Source organism: Mobula birostris, chromosome 1, assembly GCF_030028105.1.
Source record: "Mobula birostris isolate sMobBir1 chromosome 1, sMobBir1.hap1, whole genome shotgun sequence".
NCBI classification, from domain to species: Eukaryota; Metazoa; Chordata; class Chondrichthyes; order Myliobatiformes; family Myliobatidae; genus Mobula; species Mobula birostris.
Window position 1 is genome coordinate 88781824 of NC_092370.1, and position 19730 is coordinate 88801553.

At 40.6% G+C, this 19730-nt stretch overlaps 1 protein-coding gene across 2 annotated transcripts in view; it reads left to right on the forward strand.

Annotated features, from left to right (window-relative positions):
* The window catches only part of LOC140198027 (piezo-type mechanosensitive ion channel component 2), an 835978-nt gene that overhangs the window by 715362 nt on the left and 100886 nt on the right, over positions 1–19730 (forward strand). For both annotated transcript variants that reach the window (XM_072258850.1, XM_072258859.1), the window contains 5 exons: positions 1283–1526; positions 5207–5303; positions 9236–9401; positions 9656–9745; positions 12784–12905. In XM_072258850.1, the coding sequence (XP_072114951.1) occupies positions 1283–1526; positions 5207–5303; positions 9236–9401; positions 9656–9745; positions 12784–12905 (719 nt within the window). The remainder of the gene's footprint in view (positions 1–1282; positions 1527–5206; positions 5304–9235; positions 9402–9655; positions 9746–12783; positions 12906–19730) is intronic.

Genomic DNA, 19730 nt, shown 5'->3' on the forward strand with positions numbered 1-19730 from the left:
GGGATCTGATTGAAACATATAAAATCCTAAAGGGATTGGACAGGCTAGATGCAGGAAGATTGTTCCCGATGTTGAGGAAGTCCAGAACGAGGGGTCACAGTTTGAGGATAAAGGGGAAGCCTTTTAGGACCGAGATGAGGAAAAACTTCTTCACACAGAGAGTGGTGAATCTGTGGAATTCTCTGCCACAGGAAACAGTTGAGGCCAGTTCATTGGATATATTTAAGAGGGAGTTAGATATGGCCCTTGTGGCTAAAGGGATCAGGGGGCATGGAGGGAAGGCTGGTGCAGGGTTCTGAGTTGGATGATCAGCCATGATCATACTGAATGGTGGTGCAGGCTTGAAGGGCCGAATGGCCTACTCCTGCACCTATTTTCTATGTTTCTATGATTTCAATACCTTCAAACTACTTGCAGTTCCTAACTTGCTGAGTAGTGAAATCACTTCATTTTCACTCCTGGCCGTTTCTGGCGTCTCCAAGCCAAAATGCTTGAAACTGCAGTGAGCAAAACAGTTCTGAATTGTCTTGCTGCTTATTTCTCATCAATGATCAGTGACACTATTAAAGACTGTCTGCTTTAAGCACAGTGTAGAGCCACATCACATACACATGACTGATGCCAGTTAGAAATTGGCAACAGGCTCCTGCCCCGATTAAACAGCGTAGTGTCTCAAATAAGTGAAGGGAGTCCCGATCCTAGCTATTTTCTCAATTTGCTTTTGTTCTTTAACAGTTGTCCCAAATAAGTAGCTGCCCCAATTAACTGAAATCCACTCTGTGTGTGTGTGTGTGTGTGTGTGTGTTTATCTACACTGTATATTTAACTATATAACATATCAACTATATATATGTATGTGTGTGTGTGTGTACATACATATACACACATGCACACACTGTATATGTTGTTGTATATAAATATATCTCTTAATAGGTCATAAATTTGTACTGCATAGAGACAGACTCTGCATATCTTTGCCAATCATCATCCCTATCTATGCTAATCCTGTTTGCCTGCATTAATTATATATTCTTCAAAGCTTTTCACTCAGAGAAGGTGAAAAAAAACACAGGTGCTGAAAATGTGAAATAAAAGTAAGAAGTGCTGGAAACAGCAGGTCAGGTAGTATCTGTGGAAAGAGAAATAAGAGAGAGAGAGGAGCAGTTAGGAATTAAGGTCTGGGACTCCTTATTGGAACTCAGTTCACTAACTAAAATCATTGTGATGTTTATAGTCTTGCAACCAACACTTGATTTTTTTTTTTTATCTTTTTCAAACACAGGTCTTACCTGGACATGATCAAAGTTATTGGATTCAGTTACTTATTTTGGTTCGTGCTCACAATCATCTTTATCACAGGAACTACCCGTATCAGCATCTTCTGCATGGGTTACCTGGTTGCCTGTTTTTATTTCCTACTTTTTGGTGGCGAGCTTTTATTAAAACCCATTAAAATAATTCTGCAGTACTGGGATTGTCTTATTGCCTACAACGTATTTGTGATCACAATGAAGAATATTCTGTCTGTAAGTAACTGTTGCAAGCTTTAAGCTCTGGTGAAGACTTTTGTTCTTGTATCTTTTATCAGGATGTAATTTTGTAGCATTTTTTCAGCTGGCACAAGCTTGTTGTGCCATATTGTTTCCTCCTTTCCAGTAAATATCCATAATTTCATGTTTCTATCCCATCAAATGGGCAAATAAAAACTAGATGGGATTGATGAAATTTTAATGCTTCTCATTTGTAGGGCAGGATTGGTAGGGGAATATTTAATTGTGTGATAATGTTATAGAAAATCATCTTAGGTATACAGGCAGCATCTCTAGGAAGAGGTACAGTCGACGTTTCAGGCCGAGACCCTTCGTCAGGACTAACTGAAGGAAGAGTTAGTAAGGGTTTTGAAAGTTGGAGGGGGAGGGGGAGATCTGAAATGATAGGAGAAGGCAGGAGGGGGAGGGATGGAGCCAAGAGCTGGACAGGTGATTGGCAAAAGGGGATATGAGAGGATCATGGGACAGGAGGCCCAGGGAGAAAGACGGGGGGGGGGGGGGGAACCAGAGGATGGGCAAGGGGTATAGTCAGAGGGACAGAGGGAGGAAAAGGAGAGAGAAAAAGAATGTGTGAATAAAAATAAATAACGGATGGGGTACGAGCAGGAGGTGGGGCATTAGCGGAAGTTAGAGAAGTCAATGTTCATGCCATCAGGTTGGAGACTACCCAGATGGAATATAAGGTGTCGTTCCTCCAACCTGAGTGTGGGTTCATCTTTACAGTAGAGGAGGCCGTGGATAGACATGTCAGAATGGGAATGGGATGTGGAATTAAACTAGGATGCTATCCGTGGCCTCCTCTACTGTAAAGATGAACCCGCACTCAAGTTGGAGGAACAACACCTTATATTCCGTCTGGGTAGCCTCCAACCTGATGGCATGAACATTAACTTCTCTAACTTCTGCTAATGCCCCACCTCCTCCTCGTACCCCATCCGTTATTTATTTTTATACACACATTCTTTCTCTCACTCTCCTTTTTCTCCCTCTGTCCCTCTGACTATACCTCTTGCCCATCCTCTGGGTTCCCCCCCTTGTCTTTCTCCACGGACCTCCCGTCCCATGATCCTCTCATATCCCCTTTGCCAATCACCTGTCCAGCTCTTGGCTCCATCCCTCCCCCTCCTGTCTTCTCCTATCATTTTGGATCTCCCCCTCCCCCTCCCACTTTGAAATCTCTTACTAACTTTTTCTTCAGTTAGTCCTGACGAAGGGTCTCGGCCTGAAACGTCGACTGTACCTCTTCCTAGAGATGCTGCCTGGCCTGCTGCGTTCACCAGCAACTTTGATGTGTGTTGCTTGAATTTCCAGCATCTGCAGAATTCCTGTTGTTTAGGTATACACTCAGTTAATTCTGGCAGGTAATTATTCCTGGTGTTATTTCCCTGTAAATGTGGCTAAATCAGTCTTCACCCACTTTTTCACTTGTTTAAAATCCCTAACTTTCTTTCTGATGTCCTTCTGCCAAATGTTTTCACCTTTGATCAGTTGTCATGCATTGCCCCGTGAGATGAAAGCAGGCTCAGTGGGACAGATAGGAGAGCTGCTGCCTCAAAGCTCCAATGACCAGCTTCAGTCAGAGAGGCCTGTTCAGAGTTTGTGCATTCTCCCTGTGATTAATGGATTTCCCCTAAATGTACGCAGACCACAAAACATTTCAGCACAGGAGTAGGCCCTTTGACCTACAACATTGTGCAAAAATAATTCACCTCATTAGACAAATCCCTTTTGTCTGCATGTGGTCCATATCCCTCCATTTTCTGCAATTCTATATGATTGTCTGTTCCACCATTACCCTTGGCACTCCTGGGTAAAAGATATAAACTGTCTATCTATTTCTTTTTTTAAAATTTCTATCAGGTCTCCTGCTCAATCACCACTGATCCAGAAGAAACAACCCTACTTTGTCTGTCCTCTTCTTGTGTCCCTCTACTCTAGGCAACATATCGGCAAATTATTTCTGCACCATTTCCAAAGCCTCCACATCCTTCTTATAATGGAATGACCAGAACTGAACTATTATTCCAGATGCTGTCTAACCAAAGTTTTGTAAAACTGCAACATTATTTTGTTACTCTTGAACTCACTGCCTTGACAGTTAAAGGCAAGCATGCCATATATCTCAAGAATGTCAAGAATCACATCTCAACCAAACTGAGCAGGGACAACAGTTTTCCTTCACCAAGATGGAGTTGTGAACGAGGTGGAGTCTTACTGCCATCTGTGGTTTCATGTTTGCCTTGTCTCAGACCAGCTATTTTTCTTCAATTTCAAATTGGTTTTAAACATAGAAGATAGATTGTACTATACAGCACAGGAAAAGGTGCTTTGCTTCCCAATGTCTGCACCAAATGTGATGACAAATTAAACTAATTATTTTCTGCCAATGTATGATTCATAACCATTGATACCTCCGTGTTCATCTAAAAGCCACTATCACATCAGCTTCCAACACAACTCCCTAGAAAATCATTTCAGACACCTACCACTCTCTGTGTAAAAATAAATAAATAAATAACTTGCCATGGTTCCTTTAAACCTTACCCCCTCTCACCTTGAATGCATGTACTCTACTACTTGGCATTTCTACCCTGTGAAAAAATTATGACAATGCCTCTTTTAAACTGATAAACTCTTATCAAGTCCCTCCTCAGTCTCTGCTGCTCCAGAGGAAACAATCTATGGTTGTCCAGCCTCTCCTCATAGATCATATACTCTAATCCACGCAGTATCCTAGTAAATCTCTTCTGCACCCTCTCTAAAGCTTCCATATCCTTCCTGTAATGAGGGAACCAGAACTACACACTAAATACCAGGTGCAATCTAACTGAAGTTTTATATCACTGTAGCATAATTTCCTGACTTATACTCAGTGCCCTGACCAATGAAAGCAAGCATGCCATTTGCCTTCTTTACCACCTTATCTACTTGTGTGGCCAATTTCAATGAACTATGGACTCGCACCCAAAGATCACTCTATACATCAGTGCTGTTAAAGGTCCTGCCATTGACTGTAAACTTTCCCCTGACATTAACCTCCCAAAGTTGTAACACTTCACACTTGTACAGATGAAACTCCCATCTGCCATTTTTTCACTGTTAGCTGAGTGGAATTATATTCCACCCTGTCCTTTGACAAGCTTCCACATTGTCCATGACTCCAACAATCTTAGTGTTGTCTACAAACTTACTGACCTACCAATCTACATTTCATCCAGGTCACTGAGGAACCCAGGCAATTTAGCATTCTGTATCAACTTATCTTGTCATATGCCTTACTAAAATCTATGTAGACAATGCCACCTGCCCTCCCCTCATCAAACAAAAAACTCAATTAAGTCTCTGAAACATGACCTGCCCCGTACAGATTTTTGCATTGTAGGGGAATTAAGAGTTATGGGGAAAAGGCAGGTAGGTGGAGATGAGTCCATGGCCAGATCAGCCATGATCTTATAGAATTCCAAATTTTAACTACCAAAACTTAAGTTCCTGAACTGGCATGGTGGAATTTGTCGTGGTGTCCCAAACACTGCCAATTAATTAATTTGCCATAAACTCTTTTCAAGTCTCCCCTCAGCCTCAGCTGCTCCAGACGAAAGCACCTACAAGCATTTAATTTACACTAATCTATTCATGAATATGTATTTCTGTTACAGATAGGAGCATGTGCCTATATCAATTCTTTGGTTTTGAGAGGTTGTTGGTTCATCCAAACATTTGGCCTCGTCTGTACTGTTAAGGGCTACGATGAGCGTAAGTAATCAATCCATTTAGCTTTTCTATTTCACATAGGAGCAAAATTTCAACTTGGGCTATATATTTGAAAAGTTCAATATCTTCTTTGTGCTCTGCTTCCAACATTAATTCCATTGACCTGAGACACTAAATCTCCTATTAGGGAATGAGACAGGGTGGGTCAGATAACAGAAGTTTGTGTAGGGAAACACTTTGGATCTAGTGACCTTTATGCCGTGTCAATGTAATTGTGAAAAAGGATAGGTGTGGTGTTTGGGTTGAGATTCTAAATTAAAGAAAGGCCAATTCTGATGATATCAAAAAGGACCAGGCAAGTGTGAATTGGGACAAGTTGTTTTGTGGCAAAGGTGTCCTTGTTAATTGGGTTACCTCCAAAAGTGAAATTTCGAGAGCACAGAGTTTGTATATTCCAATCAGAATAAAAGGAAAAGATAACAAGTTTAGGGAACCTTGGTTTTCGAGAGATATTGAGGCCCTGGTTAGGAAAAAGAATGTGATGCATAGCAGGTATAGGCAGGCAGGAACAAATGACGTATGTGAAGAATAGAAGAAATGCAAGAGAACACTTGAGGAAATCAGGAGGGCTAAGAGAAGAGATGAGGTTACTCTAGCAGACAAGGAGAATCTTAAAGGTTTCTACAGATATATTAAGAACAAAAGGATGGCAAAGGACAAAATTGGTCCACTGGAAGATCAGAATAGTAATCTATGCATGGAGCTGAAAGAGACGAGGGAGATCTTAGAGCTTTTGCATCTGTATTTACTCGGGAAATGGACACAGAGTCTATAGATGTGAAGCAAAGCAGCAGCGAGGTTATGGAACCTATACAGCTTACAGAGGAGATGTTTGTTGTCTTGAGGCAAATTAGGATGGATAAATCCTCAGGGCTTTCACTCGGACCCTTGGGAAGCTAGTGCAAAAATTGCAGGGGCCTTAACAGAGATATTTAAAACATCCTTAGCTATGAGTGAGGTTCCAGAGAACTGCAGGATAGCTAAAGTTATTCCGTTGTTTAAGAAAGGCTTTAAGAATAATCCAGCAAAATTTAGGCTTGTGAGCCTGGCATCTGTAGTGGGGATGTTATTGGACGTATTCTAAGGGACCGAATATAAAATTATTTAGATCGACAGGGATTGATTTGGAGTTGTCAGCATGGCAGGTGTGTTACATCATGTCTGAACAATCTTACAAAGTATTTTGAAGAAGTTACCAGGAAAATTGATGAAAGTAAGGCAGTGGATTTTGTCTGCATGGAATTTAGCAAGGCGTTTAACACGGGTATGCATGGGAGGTTGGTCAAGAAGGTTCAATTGCTTGGCATTCAAGATGAGGCCGTAAATTTGATTAATCATTGGCAGAAGACATCAGAGAGTGGCTGTAGATAGTTGCCTCTGACAGGAGGACTTGGACTAGTGGTGAGCTGCAGGGATTGGTGTTGGGTCCGTTGTTTGTCATCTATGTCAGTGATTTGAATGATAATGTGATGAACTGGATCAGCAAATTTCCAGATGACACCAAGATTGGGGGTGTAGCGGACAGTGAGGAAGGCTATCAAAGCTTGCAATGAGATCTGGACCAGCTTGTGAAATGGGCTGAAAAATGGCAGACGGAATTTAATGCAGACGAGCATGAGGAGTTGCTCTTTGGGAGGACCGACCGGGGTAGCGCTTACACGATGAGCAGTCGGGCACTGAGGAATGCAATAGAAGAGAGGGGTCTGGGAATACAGATCCATAATTCCTAGAAAGTAGCATCACAGATGGATAGGGTCATAAAGAAAGCTTTTGGCACATTGGCAAAACAATATATTCAGTGCAGGAGTTGGGATATTTTGTTGAAATCATATAAGATAATGGTGAGTTGCCAGGATTTAAGGACCTGAGTTATAGGGAAAGGTTGAATAGGTTAGGACTTTATTCCTTGGAACATCGAAGATTGAGAGCAGATTTGATGGAGGTATACAAAATTATGAGGGGTATAGATAAGGTAAAAGCATGCAAGCTTTTTCGCTGAGGTTGGCTGAGACTACAACTAGAGTTAAATGTGAAAGGTGAATTGTTTAGGGGAGAGGTTGGTGAGAGTGTGGGATGAGCTGCTAGTGCAAGTGCTGGATGCTGAGTCGATTCAACACTTGAGAGAAATTTGGATAGGTACATGAATGGGAGGGGTTTGGAGGGCTATGGTGCAGGTGCAGCTTGATGGGACTAGGCAGATTCATGTTTTGGCATGGACAAGATGGGCAAAAGGGCCTGTTTCTGTGCTGTACTGTTCTATGACTCCATGATTCTATGACTTCAATAATCCAGATTAAATGGGCCTGACAGCATTGGATGAAACCTGCCACTCCAATTGTTGTCTGTCAGATCCATGCTTAGTCCAGATGTGGACGTTCGATCATGCTAACGCTTACAATAAGTAAAGAGGTTTGGAGTGTGACCAACCTGACCCCTCATAAACTTTGATTCTATTAATGTTGCGATGGACTTTACTGGGTTTCAGCTGTCTGTGAAATATGGAAATGATTTAATGCTTAACATTGAAGTGAACAATGTAGAACCATCAACAAATAACTTACTAGTTTTTAAAAAGTAGCATAATTGTTAAAAAATGTTAAATTAAATATATAAAAGGACAAAAATAATTACAATCATTAAATGTAAATAATAAATAAATAAATATTTCCTAATAATCTAATTGAACTAAAGGGGTCTCAGATCCTGCTCCCAACTCTCCAATATAATCTATCAGTAAGTCCAAGACTTGTGCATGCAAACAAGTTTAGCACCAGCTTCAGGTGGAATGGCTGAACACAAGCAATTTAGTTTGGAGCAGCCAGCCAGAGCTGTTGAGATTCAGTCTGACACACCATATTACAACATCTCCTTTTATTGCATACAAACAAGAATGAATGTGTGTGCTCTATTCACCAAAATAGTTTCAATGTTAATCCTGCAGCACAGACCATATAAAGTTAAAACACGTATTTTCAGTTGTACGAACATTGTCACATGGCATCATTTAGTTTACAAATAATGGAATCGCTATCTCTGTAACCTAATTTCCAAAAGTACATCAATGTGGTCAATGAGGTTATCAAAGGAATCGTACAATTTTTAGAAGTTAGTCAGAGACCCACATGCAAAATCAACTTCCAATACATTGCCAGATTTGATTATAATGGATACTATGAACTGACAAGCAGTTAAGTAGATACTCTTTCATTTCTTTAAGATGTCCTTATCCCACCACATTTTCTGTAGTGTATCCTGTATATTTATCACTTTCAGTGAAAAACTGTTGCTCCAGTTGCCCATTTCCTTTTGATCATGATTTGAAATTATCGTTGAAATTGGTTTGTGGTGTGCTGTTTGTAATTAGGTGAGGCCTCACCAACACCAGTTCAGTGCCTTACCCAATTTGATCGTCACTTACGAGCAGAAGTTTGGGAAGGACTTTATTACTGGTGTTGGTTATCCTTTAGTTTGAAATAAAGGGAATGTTTGAATATTTCATCAGTGTTCATGGAACTTACATATTTCAAATGTATTCATTTATCTTTAAGAGTAAAGATGTTCTGGTGAAATTTAATAACACATTTCACTCTATGTTTTGATGTACATGCGAGAAATAAATGAATCTGAATCTAAAAGTGGGCAAGATTTAGTGCAGTGCATAAATCGATGATCATTACAATCTACCTCATTATGGCCTTGTATCTTACTGTTTGCACTTTCTCTGTAACATATTACTTCGCATTCTGTTCTTGCTTTATACTTGTACTACCTCAGTGCACTTAGCTGATGAAATCATCTCTATGGTTAGCTTGCAAAACAAAGTTTTTCACTGTCCCCTAGTACACATGAAATTAACAAATCACTTTACCAACTTTGATTTGTTGCTGGGCTGAAAGAATATTTTTCTTCCACAGCCCCTCCAGAGAACCTTAAGAAATGCCCATTGCCGAGTGGTGAAGCAGGCATTATATGGGATAGTATATGTTTCTCCTTTCTACTGCTACAGAGGAGAGTCTTTATGAGTTACTATTTCCTGCACGTAGTGGCAGACATAAAATCCGCTCAAATACTTGCATCAAGGTAAGTTCTAACATTAATATGGGACTGAAGATAACTCATTATAAATCTATCATTTTACTATAAACATTCATTAATCTAACCGCTTTTAATTAGTTTGTGCCATTCTTCCATTGACTGTATTGAAAGTTCTTCATTTTTGGAAGAAACAATTTAGTGTCAAATGATCAATATTTTATTTAAAGAAGCATTTAAAGTGTAGCTTTTATTTGGTAATAATTTTCTGTTTTCTATAAATGCCTCATGTATTGTTACAGAGGTGCAGAACTATTTCAAGCAACAATTGTAAAAGCTGTGAAGGCTAGACTCGAAGAGGAAAAGAAGTCAATGGACCAACTCAAGAGACAGTAGGCCATTCTATGTGATACCTTGTATGAGTATACCTTTCCAGAGAATTATATGACTTCTTGTTGAATGCTTGTTAAAGTTAAGGTTTGTACATGATAGAAATGTTCTCAGGTGCATCTATTTCAATGCATGGAGTATTGTAGGTAAGGCAGATGAGTTTACGGTGTGGATTGGCATGTGGGATTACGACATTATTGCTATTAGTGAGACTTGGTTGCAGCAGGGGCAGGACTAGCACCTTAATGTTCTGGGGTTCCGTTGTTTCAGGCGTGATAGAGGGAGAGGAGTGGCATTACTAGTCAGGGAGAATGTCACAGCTGTGCGTAGACAGGACAGCCCAGAGGGCTTGTCTACAGAGGTCATATGGGTGGAGCTGAGGAACGGGAAAGGTGTGACCACACTGATAGGGTTGTATTATAGACTGCCCAATAGTCAGAGAGAATTGGAGAAGCAAATCTGTAGAGAGATAGCAGACCGATGTAAGAAACAGAAGGTTGTAATAGTAGAGGATTTTAACTTTCCACATATTGACTGGGATTCCCACACTGTGAAAGGGCTAGATGGCTTGGAGTTTGTCAAATATGTTCAGGAAAGTTTTCTAAATCAATATGTAGAGGTACCTATGAGAGAGGATGCAATACTTGATCTCCTATAAGGGAACCAGACAGGTCAGGTGACAGAGGTATGTGTAGGCGAACATTTTGGGTCCAGTGAACATAATGTCATTAGTTTCAAGTTAATTATGGATAAGGATAGGTCTGGTCCTCGAGTTGAGGTTCTAAATTGGAGAAGGGCCAATTTTGTGGAAACGAGAAAGGATCTCAGAAGAGTGGATTGGGATAATTTGTTTTCTGGCCAAGGATGTGTTCAATAAGTGGAAGGCCTTCAAAGGCGAAATTTTGAGAATGCAGAGTTTGCATGTTCCTGCCAGGATTAAAGGCAAAGTTAACAGGCATAGGGAACCTTGGTTTTCGAGGGATATTAGCGATCTGGTTAAGAAAAAGAGAGAAGTGTAAAGCAGGTTTAGGCAACAAAGAACAAATGAGGTACTTGAAGAGTATAGAAAATGTAAGAAAATACTAAAGAGGGAAATCAGGAAGGCAAAAAGAAGACAGGAGGTTGCTTTGGCAGATAATGTGAAAGTAATCCCGAAGGGTTTCTACAAGTATATTAAGAGTAAAAGGATAGTAAGGGACAAAATTGGTCCCCTAGAAGATCAGAGTGGTCGTCTATGTGTGGAGCCTCACGAGATGGGGGAGACCTTAAACAATTTTTTTGCATCAGTATTTACTCAGAAAACTGGCATAGCATATATGGAAGGAAGGGAAAACAAGAAGTAGTGTCATGGAACATATAGAGATTAAAGAGGAGGAGGAGGTGCTTGCTGCCTTACAGTGAATAAAGGTAGATAAATCCCCCGGGCCTGACATGATATTTCCTCGGACCTTGAGAGAGGCTAGTGTAGAAGTTGCAGGGGCCCTGGCAGAAATATTTAAAATATCCTTAGCCACGGGTGTGGTGCCAGAGGATTGGAGGGTAGCTAATATTGTTCTGTTGTTTAAAACAGGCTCCAAAAGTAAACCAGGTAATTACAGGCCGGTGAGCCTGATATCGGTAGTAGGTCAATTATTGGCAGGTGTTCTGAGAGATCGGATATACAAGTATTTCGACAGCCAAGGGCTGATTAAGGATGGTCAGCATGGCTTTGTGCATGGTAGGTCGTGTTTAACGAACCTTGTAGAGTTTTTCGAGGAGGTTACCAAGAAAGTAGATGAAGGAAAGGCTGTGGATGTTGTCTACATGGAGTTTAGTAAGGCCTTAGACAAGGTCCCACATGGGAGGTTAGTTCAGAAAGTTCAGACATTAGGTATCCATGGAGAGGTTGTAAACTGGATTCAAAATTGGCTGTGTGGGAGAAGACAGAGAGTGGTAGTGGATAATTGCTTCTCAGACTGGAGGCCTGTGACTAGTTGTGTGCCTCAGGAATCTGTGCTGGGACCATTGTTGTTTGTTGTCTATATCAATGATCTAGATGATAATGTGGTAAACTGGATCAGCAAGTTTGCTGATGACACTAAGATTGGAGGCATTGTGGACAGCGAGGAAGGCTTTCAAAGCTTGCAGAGGGATCTGGACCAAGAGGACAAATGGGCCAGAAAATGGCAGATGGAATTTAATGTAGACAAGTGTGAGGTGTTGCATTTTAGAAGGACAAATCAAGCTAGGACATACACAGTAAATGGTAGGGCACTGAGGAGTGCAGAGGAACAAAGGGATCTGGGAGTTCAGACACATAATTCCCTGAAAGTGGCATCACAGGTAGACAGGGTTGTAAAGAAGGCTTTTGGCATCCTGGCATTCATAAATCAAAGTATTGAGTATAGGAGTTAGGATGTTATGGTGAGGTTGTATAAGACATTGGTGAGGCCAAATTTGGAGTATTGTGTGCAGTTCTGGTCACCTAACTATAGGAAGGATATCAGTAAGATTGAAAGAGTGCAGAGAAGATTTACTAGGATGTTGCCGGGTCTTCAGAAGTTGAGTTACAGGGAAACATTGAACAGGTTAGGACTTTATTCCTCGGAGCGTAGAGGAATGAGGCGGGATTTGATAGAGGTTTACAAAATTATGAGGGGTATAGACAGAGTAAATGCAAGTAGGCTCTTTCCACTTAGATTAGGAGAGATAAATACGAGAGGACGTGGCTTTAAGGTGAAAGGGGAAAGATTTAGGGGGAACTTCTTTACTCAGAGAGTGGTGGGAGTATGGAACAAGCTGCCATCTGATGTGGTAAATGCAGGCTCACTCTTAAGTTTTAAGAATAAATTGGATAGATTCATGGATGGGAGAGGTCTGGAAGGTTATGGACTGGGTGCAGGTCAATGGGACTAGTGAAATAAAGTTTCAGCACAGACTAGAAGGGCCGAATGGCCTGTTTTCTGTGCTGTAGTGTTCTATGGTTCTATGGTTAAAGAATCATTACCTAATGTATAATTATTCAGGCTCCATTCACACACAAATCATTTACTCTAAACAGGATGGATCGCATCAAAACAAGACAGCAGAAGTATAAAAAAGGCAAAGAGAGAATGCTGAGTTTGACACAGTCAGTTGATGCGCAGGGTAATAAGGTGAAGCAGGAAGATGATGATGATGAAGGTATTTCAGCATATTCTATGGAATGCATGCCTGCTGCATGCATTTTAATTCTACAATTGACCAATATCATTTATACATCTTGACAGCTCATTACAGCTGCGGGTGAACAACAATGTTTTGTATTTGATATGTGTTATTTGAAGCACAGTTGAATTTATATGAGCACATACCTCAAGTCAAATCAAAGTAAATTTATTATCAAAGTACCTATACTGTATGTCATCGTATACCACATTGAAATTCATTTTTGCAGGCATTTACAGGAGTAAATACAGTACTGTATCTTCATTGCAGGAACGATGTGTTAAAGGCCATCTCTGTCTCATTGACAATTAAGAGGCCTTTTATCTCTATGTTGGAGTCATGGCTAAACCAATTATAATCCAACATCCATGAGAGTTGCTCCCAGAATATGCCCTTGGCTATTGACTGGAATGCTGTCAACATATATACTTTATACACATAACCAATGATCTAGCAGAGTAAAAAAAAAGTTCCTACATATTTTATTGGAAGCGTACTATCTAACAAATTTATTGTTTGTTTATCTTGGTCCCTGGTTGTTTTTGAAACTAATATTTACAAATGTTAGAAACCATATCACCTTTACTGGAGGACTGTGAAAACCTGAGGAGTGGATTAAGGATGTTTTATGTATTTTTATTGTTATTGATGTCAGTGGGCAATGTACCTGTGAGTGACATGAAGTAATGTTATTGAGTACATTTTGCAACAGGAGAGATTTTGTGTGTGTGGCATATTCAAAGTACTGTTAAGGCCCGATTGGTATTCGGGAAAGAATAGGTAAAGCAGGCTTCCTATTTGTTGTTCTCAGTTTGCTTTCATCTACTTTCCCATTCTCCACCCACAAAGCCCTGTGCAGGATGAAAACCATGAAGAGATACGAAGCTGATGATTTTTTTAAAAATCAAGGTATTGCTTAAAAAAGCACCAATGCAAACCAGTATACTGAGTGAGCGAGACTTGTGTGAGTTAGGACGCTGTCAGCAAAGTATCAGATAACCTCTGTATGGGGAGGAGGGTGATGATGCCGTGATGAGAGGCAATGTGGACTGAATTGGAAAAGGCTGACCCAGAGCTAACAAAGGAAGAGGTGCAGGTTTCAGCAGAGGCTAAGCTGAGACAAGGCGGTGTCAGATGATAATACAGAGGTATAAGTAGTTACTGGTAGAGGTGACCTGAGTAAGTGGTGGACACCCGTACTTTCCTAACATTTCGGAACTGTTTAGATCAGTGCTTAAGGGCATAGAAAGCTACAGAGCAATTGCTGGGTAATGTGATTAGTGTGGAATGATTAGTGATGCCAGTATTGACATGACTGGCCAAAGAGCAGTCTCCATGCTGTATAATTCTATGGTTCCATGACTCTAGATGAATAAGGTTACTAGTTAAGGATTTATAGCATCATAAAGCACAGGGCCCGGCCCTCTGGCTCAGCAGGTCTGTACCAACCATTAGGCATCCATCTGCACTAATCCCACTTTTTTTCATTTTCCTCACAATTCCAGCCACTCCTCCCAGATTCTACCTCACGCCTGCACCCCAGGGGAATTTACAGTGCAAAATTGACCGACTAACTGCATGTCTTTGGAATGTTGGAGGAAAGAGGAAGAGGGTGCACACTCCATACAGACAGCACATGTTGTTGGAACTGTGCGTCAGCAGCTCTGTCAGAATTGGAATCACTGACATACCGTGTATTGTGAGATTTGTCGTTTTGTGGCTTGAATGCAAGACATAAGAAAATTACTACAAGTTACAAAAATAGATAAATAGTGCAAAAGAGGAGTGGCAAGGTCGTGTTCATGGATTCATGGACCATTCAGAAATCTGATGGTGGAGGGGTAGAAGGTGTGCCTAAAATGTTGAATGTGGGTTTTCCTGCTCCATGATGGCAGTAATGAAAACAGGGTATGTCCTAGATGGTGAAGTTCCTTAATGGTTGATGCTGCCTTCTTGAGGCACATCCTTTTTTGAAGATATCCTTGATGATGGGGAGCTGACTGAGTCTACAACCCGATCTTTCGATCCTGTGCATTGGAGTTTCCATACCAGGTGGTGAAGCAACCAGTCAGAATGCTCTCCACCATGTATGTGTATACGTTTGCAAATGTCTTTGGTGTGATGTACCAAATCTGCTCAAACTCCTAATGAAGTACAGCCAGTGGCTTGCCTTCTTTGTGATTGTATGCCAGCTGATGAGGCCGAATCCTTGGTCTTCCCAGTGCTTCATTGGAGGAAATCTTTAGTCGCCCAGGCAGACTTGCAGTTGGAAGGCACAAGAGGGCTGGTGGTGATTTAAGGATGGGAAGTCTCAGAATCCATGTGAAAACAGACATTATGTCTGAAAATGATGTTGCCAAGGTGCATGCACAGATGAAAAATGGGAAAGGAGCCAAGACTGGATCCATAGTGGATGCACGTAGGGACACTGATAGAAAACAGTAGGGCAAAAAACAATTTGCTGGAAGAACTCAGTGAGTCATCCTGCATGTGCAGTCTTGTGTCTTTCTAGATAAGAATGGAACCAGGCAAGTGTGGTCCTTCCCAATTGGGTCATGCAGAGGGATCACTTAGGAACTTGGGACAATCTCAAACAAAGGGACATAGTTTCATGATTAGAGATCAGACATTTTATTTCTTCTTCTTTGAGCAGAATTAAGATATTTGGTCCATCAAATCTGCTGCAACATTTCATCATGGCTGATCCATTTCCCTCTCAATCTCTTCTCTCATTTTCTCCCGGTAATTGGGAGGTGGGAGGAGAAGATGGCGATGCGCCTGCGTGTGCGCAGCCCTCTGGTGAAAAATGATATCGTATCTGTTAAATAGGGGCCTTGGACAATTCTGATTCGATGGAGAATGGACGTGAAAGCACAGAGGAACATCTGGAGAAATTTCTGAAATGCCCGTTCACTGTTGTCGTTACTGTGTGGTCAGGAATCTTTCGGCAGATAGGCCTCAAAATCCCCGGCCTTGCCTGCTTTTGGCGATCGAGAAGGAGGTCGAATCGTTCGGACAGAGATGGCGCTCAATACTCTGTGTCAGAAGCTGATCAGAACTCGAAGTTTTCGGATGACTCAGAGTTGGATTGTGGTCGGCATGGCAGGGAGGGTTTTTCTTCCTTCTCCCATCTGCTTGAGATGTGGGACATTTGAGAGACTTTGAACTTTTACTGTGTTCATGGACTTCTTCATCAAGTTATGGTATTGTGCACTGTTGTAACTATATGCTACAATTATGTGGTTTTGTCAGTTTTTTCAGTCTTGGTCTGTCCTGTGCTTTGTGATATCACACCGGAGGAAATAATGTATCATTTCTTAATGCATGCATTACTAAATGACAATAAAAGAGGTCTACTTGTCTTCGCAATCTAACCTTTCACACCCTGACTAATCAAGAACCTATCAACCTCCGCCTTAAATACAACCAATGACCTGGCCTCCACACAGCCGCCCATCGCAATTCCACAGATTCACTATTCTCTGGCTAAAGAAATTCCTCTTCATCTAGATTATAATTGGACATCCCTCTATTCTGAGGCTGTACACTCTGGTCCAAGTCTCTCTGACCATAGGAAACATCCTCTCCATATCCACCATATCTAGGCCTTTCAAAGTTCAATATGTTTCAATGAGATCTCCCCCCCCCCAATCATCCTTCTAAATTCCAGCAAGAAACAGCCCAGATCCATCAATTGCCCCTCATATGATAAGCCTTTCATTCTCAGGTACCTCCTCTGAACCATCTCAAATGTCAGCGCATTCTTTCTTACATAAGAGGCCCAAAACTGCTTTCAATACTCCAAGTAAGGCCTCACAAATGCTTTATAAAGCCTCAGCAATTCATCCTTGCTTTTATATTCTAGTCCTCTCAAAATGAGTGCTAACATTGCTCCACTGACTTAATCTGCAAATTTAAAACTGATAGAATAAGACTTCCTTTTTGCAGACGATGGGGTCCCTCTGGATTTCTCTACCACAGAGTAATGTAGAGCTGGCTCATTAGAAATATTTAAAATGGAGTCAGGTCGAGGAATTGAGGTTATGGGTAACTGAGCAGAAGAGGAGATGATGATTGAGGTGGATCAGCCATGATTGCAGGTTAAAAGAATAAGTGTCTCTAATGCGGTCAAGTCCCAAAAATAAGTAAGCCAGAAAGGTAATAAAGTTGATAGTAATTCTATACTTGATAGATTATCATTTCATTGGTGAAATTCCAATTGAGATTTTTTGATAAATGAATAATTCTGCAGTCAGACCATAATTATGTTATGACTATTTCAGAGACACTTTTGCAGTAAGAATGATTTACTCATCTTTATGACTGATCCAGTATTTCTTGAACATAACAGTTGGTTGTCAAAATCAACATACTTTGCATTTTTAAACTTTGATTAAGAAGATCAGTTTTTTGGTTTCCATCTTTGGCTGTGTACATATATAGTTCACCTCCAGAAGCCACTCTTTCAATGCTTAATTTTGTAACAATAGATGCAAAACCTTTTTGTTATATTTTCATTACAGTTTTCAGATCAATGCAGTATGGAAATAAGTTCTATGACCCAACTTACCTGTGTCAACCAAGCCGATTCCATTGGCTTGCTTTTCATCTATAGCCTTCTAACCCTTTCCTATCCAAATATCTTTTAAATGTTATTATTCTACTTGCTTCAACCTGTTTCTCTGGCAGTTCAATTCATAATATGCACCATCCTCTTAAATCTTTCAGCTCTTACCTTAAAACTATACCCTCTAGTTCTTCCCTGGGGGAAAAATACACTACGTGCATTCACCCTATCCATACCCCTCAAGAATCTGGGTTAGCTGTTGGCTGGGGTTCCTGAAAGTTCTTTCATTGCTGTAGCATCTTTCACAACATCAGAATGTCCCAAAGTACCTATAAAAGAATGTTCCCGACTAGGGGGGCATTTTAACCTTCAGTAGAGAGTGCAATTAAGAAGGATCTAATGCAAGCATTGCACCCAAATCTGTTGTTGATTCATAGAGTTTTACAGCATGGAAACTGCCATCTTCTTTCCAGATTTGGTGGAAGGAAAAATTAAAGTTTTCAACTATTGCTGGAATAGTACCAGATACAGGGCTGGACTTGTATGATGGAAGCCCCCTATATTTAGTGGTCTGCTGTTGATACTATGCATGGTGCATCTCTGACGGTTTGGTGGTTAGGTGAGGCAGAGAGTAATTGTATCCCATTCTTAGAAATAGGGAAGGAGAAATGAGTTCTCATTTTTGCATCATTCAGACAAATATCAGGTTGTAATTCAACATTATCAATCTATTCTCGGAACGTCATTAACTGATATACATGCAGTTAAAGTGGGCACGTGGCCAAGTGGTTAAGGCATTGGACTAGCTACCTGAAGGTCGTGAGTTCGAGCCCCAGCCGAGGCAACATGTTGTGTCCTTGAGCAAGGCATTTAATCACACATTGCTCTGCGGCGACACTGGTGCCAAGCTGTATGGGTCCTAATGCCCTTCCCTTGGACAACATTGGTGTCGTGGAGAGGGGAGACTTGCAGCATGGGCAACTGCTGGTCTCCCATACAACCTTGCCCAGGCCTGCACCCTGGCGCAGATCCATTGTCTCGCAAGACTAACGGATGCCTTTACTTTATTCAGTTAAAATATTTTTCTTACATTTTATGGAAAGTCCTTATGATTATTTGTTTCCTGTTATTATTAAGTTGTCATTGCCAGTGCATGATATATTAGTAGTAAAGGCCTAGCAATTACTGCCACTATAAATAGACTAATATTGAAAGGATTTGTAATAACATTCCCTTGCTACCCATTTAATGCAGGCAATTTTTCAGTTGGCTTTCAATGGGCAATGTCTCTTTTAAAACAAAAAGTAAGGAACTGTCATGCAAATTTCTAGCAGTAATCAATAGGCTAATATCAGTAATTAATGAATACTCAGATTCACATTTGTCCAGAGGCAAAACAAGTTGCACTGGTGCCAAGTTATGAAATAAGTACCGATGAATTGAGTAGTGTATCTTTTTCATATGTGTTTCCTTTTATTGTCAAAAAGAAAAGTGTTTGGGCATCTTTAACTGAGGATTGATACATTGATAATTTAGGGGATGTGAGATCTCTATTACAAAGCAGTAATAAATATGCATGGGGTAGGTGAGATCCCTTTATCATTAGATAATGCACCAGATTAGAATGAAACGAATCTTTTGCCACAACCAGTTCATATCTGAAACCCTACCACAATGTTGATAAACATAATGTGAAGGTTCTTTGTTTGGACTGGGATAGAGAGGTTGATCAGTGAAAGTGAGTTCCTCTTTTGGGGAAAGACATACTGGAATAAAGGGCAACTGGGCAGGCTCTAGGGAGTATGCCAGTACATTTGTCAACTCCACACATTCTGACACACATTCAGCTACTTTATCCTATGTCCTTTCAGTTTAAATTAAACTGCATGCATATTTTCTAATTATATAGAATTATCAGTAGTTTGGCTGATTTTAAAAGTTCTAAACATGAAATGGTTTGAACTATCTGGCAGAAAACCAAATATCATGAACCAATTTCATAATTTAAAAAACAAATAATGCTGGGGGAAACCACTCTGGAAATGGGGAAATAATTCATATTATGAATGTCCTGACAAAAAGTGCAATAGTTACTGTCTTTGTATTACTAAAGTACTTTTTTTCTTGCATGAAATTCCTTGTAAACATGTTTCGGCATGTGTAAACCTCATGAGTTGTAAACTCTGCTGATATCAGACATACCCACCTGATCATTTTGCTTTTGTTTGACAAAA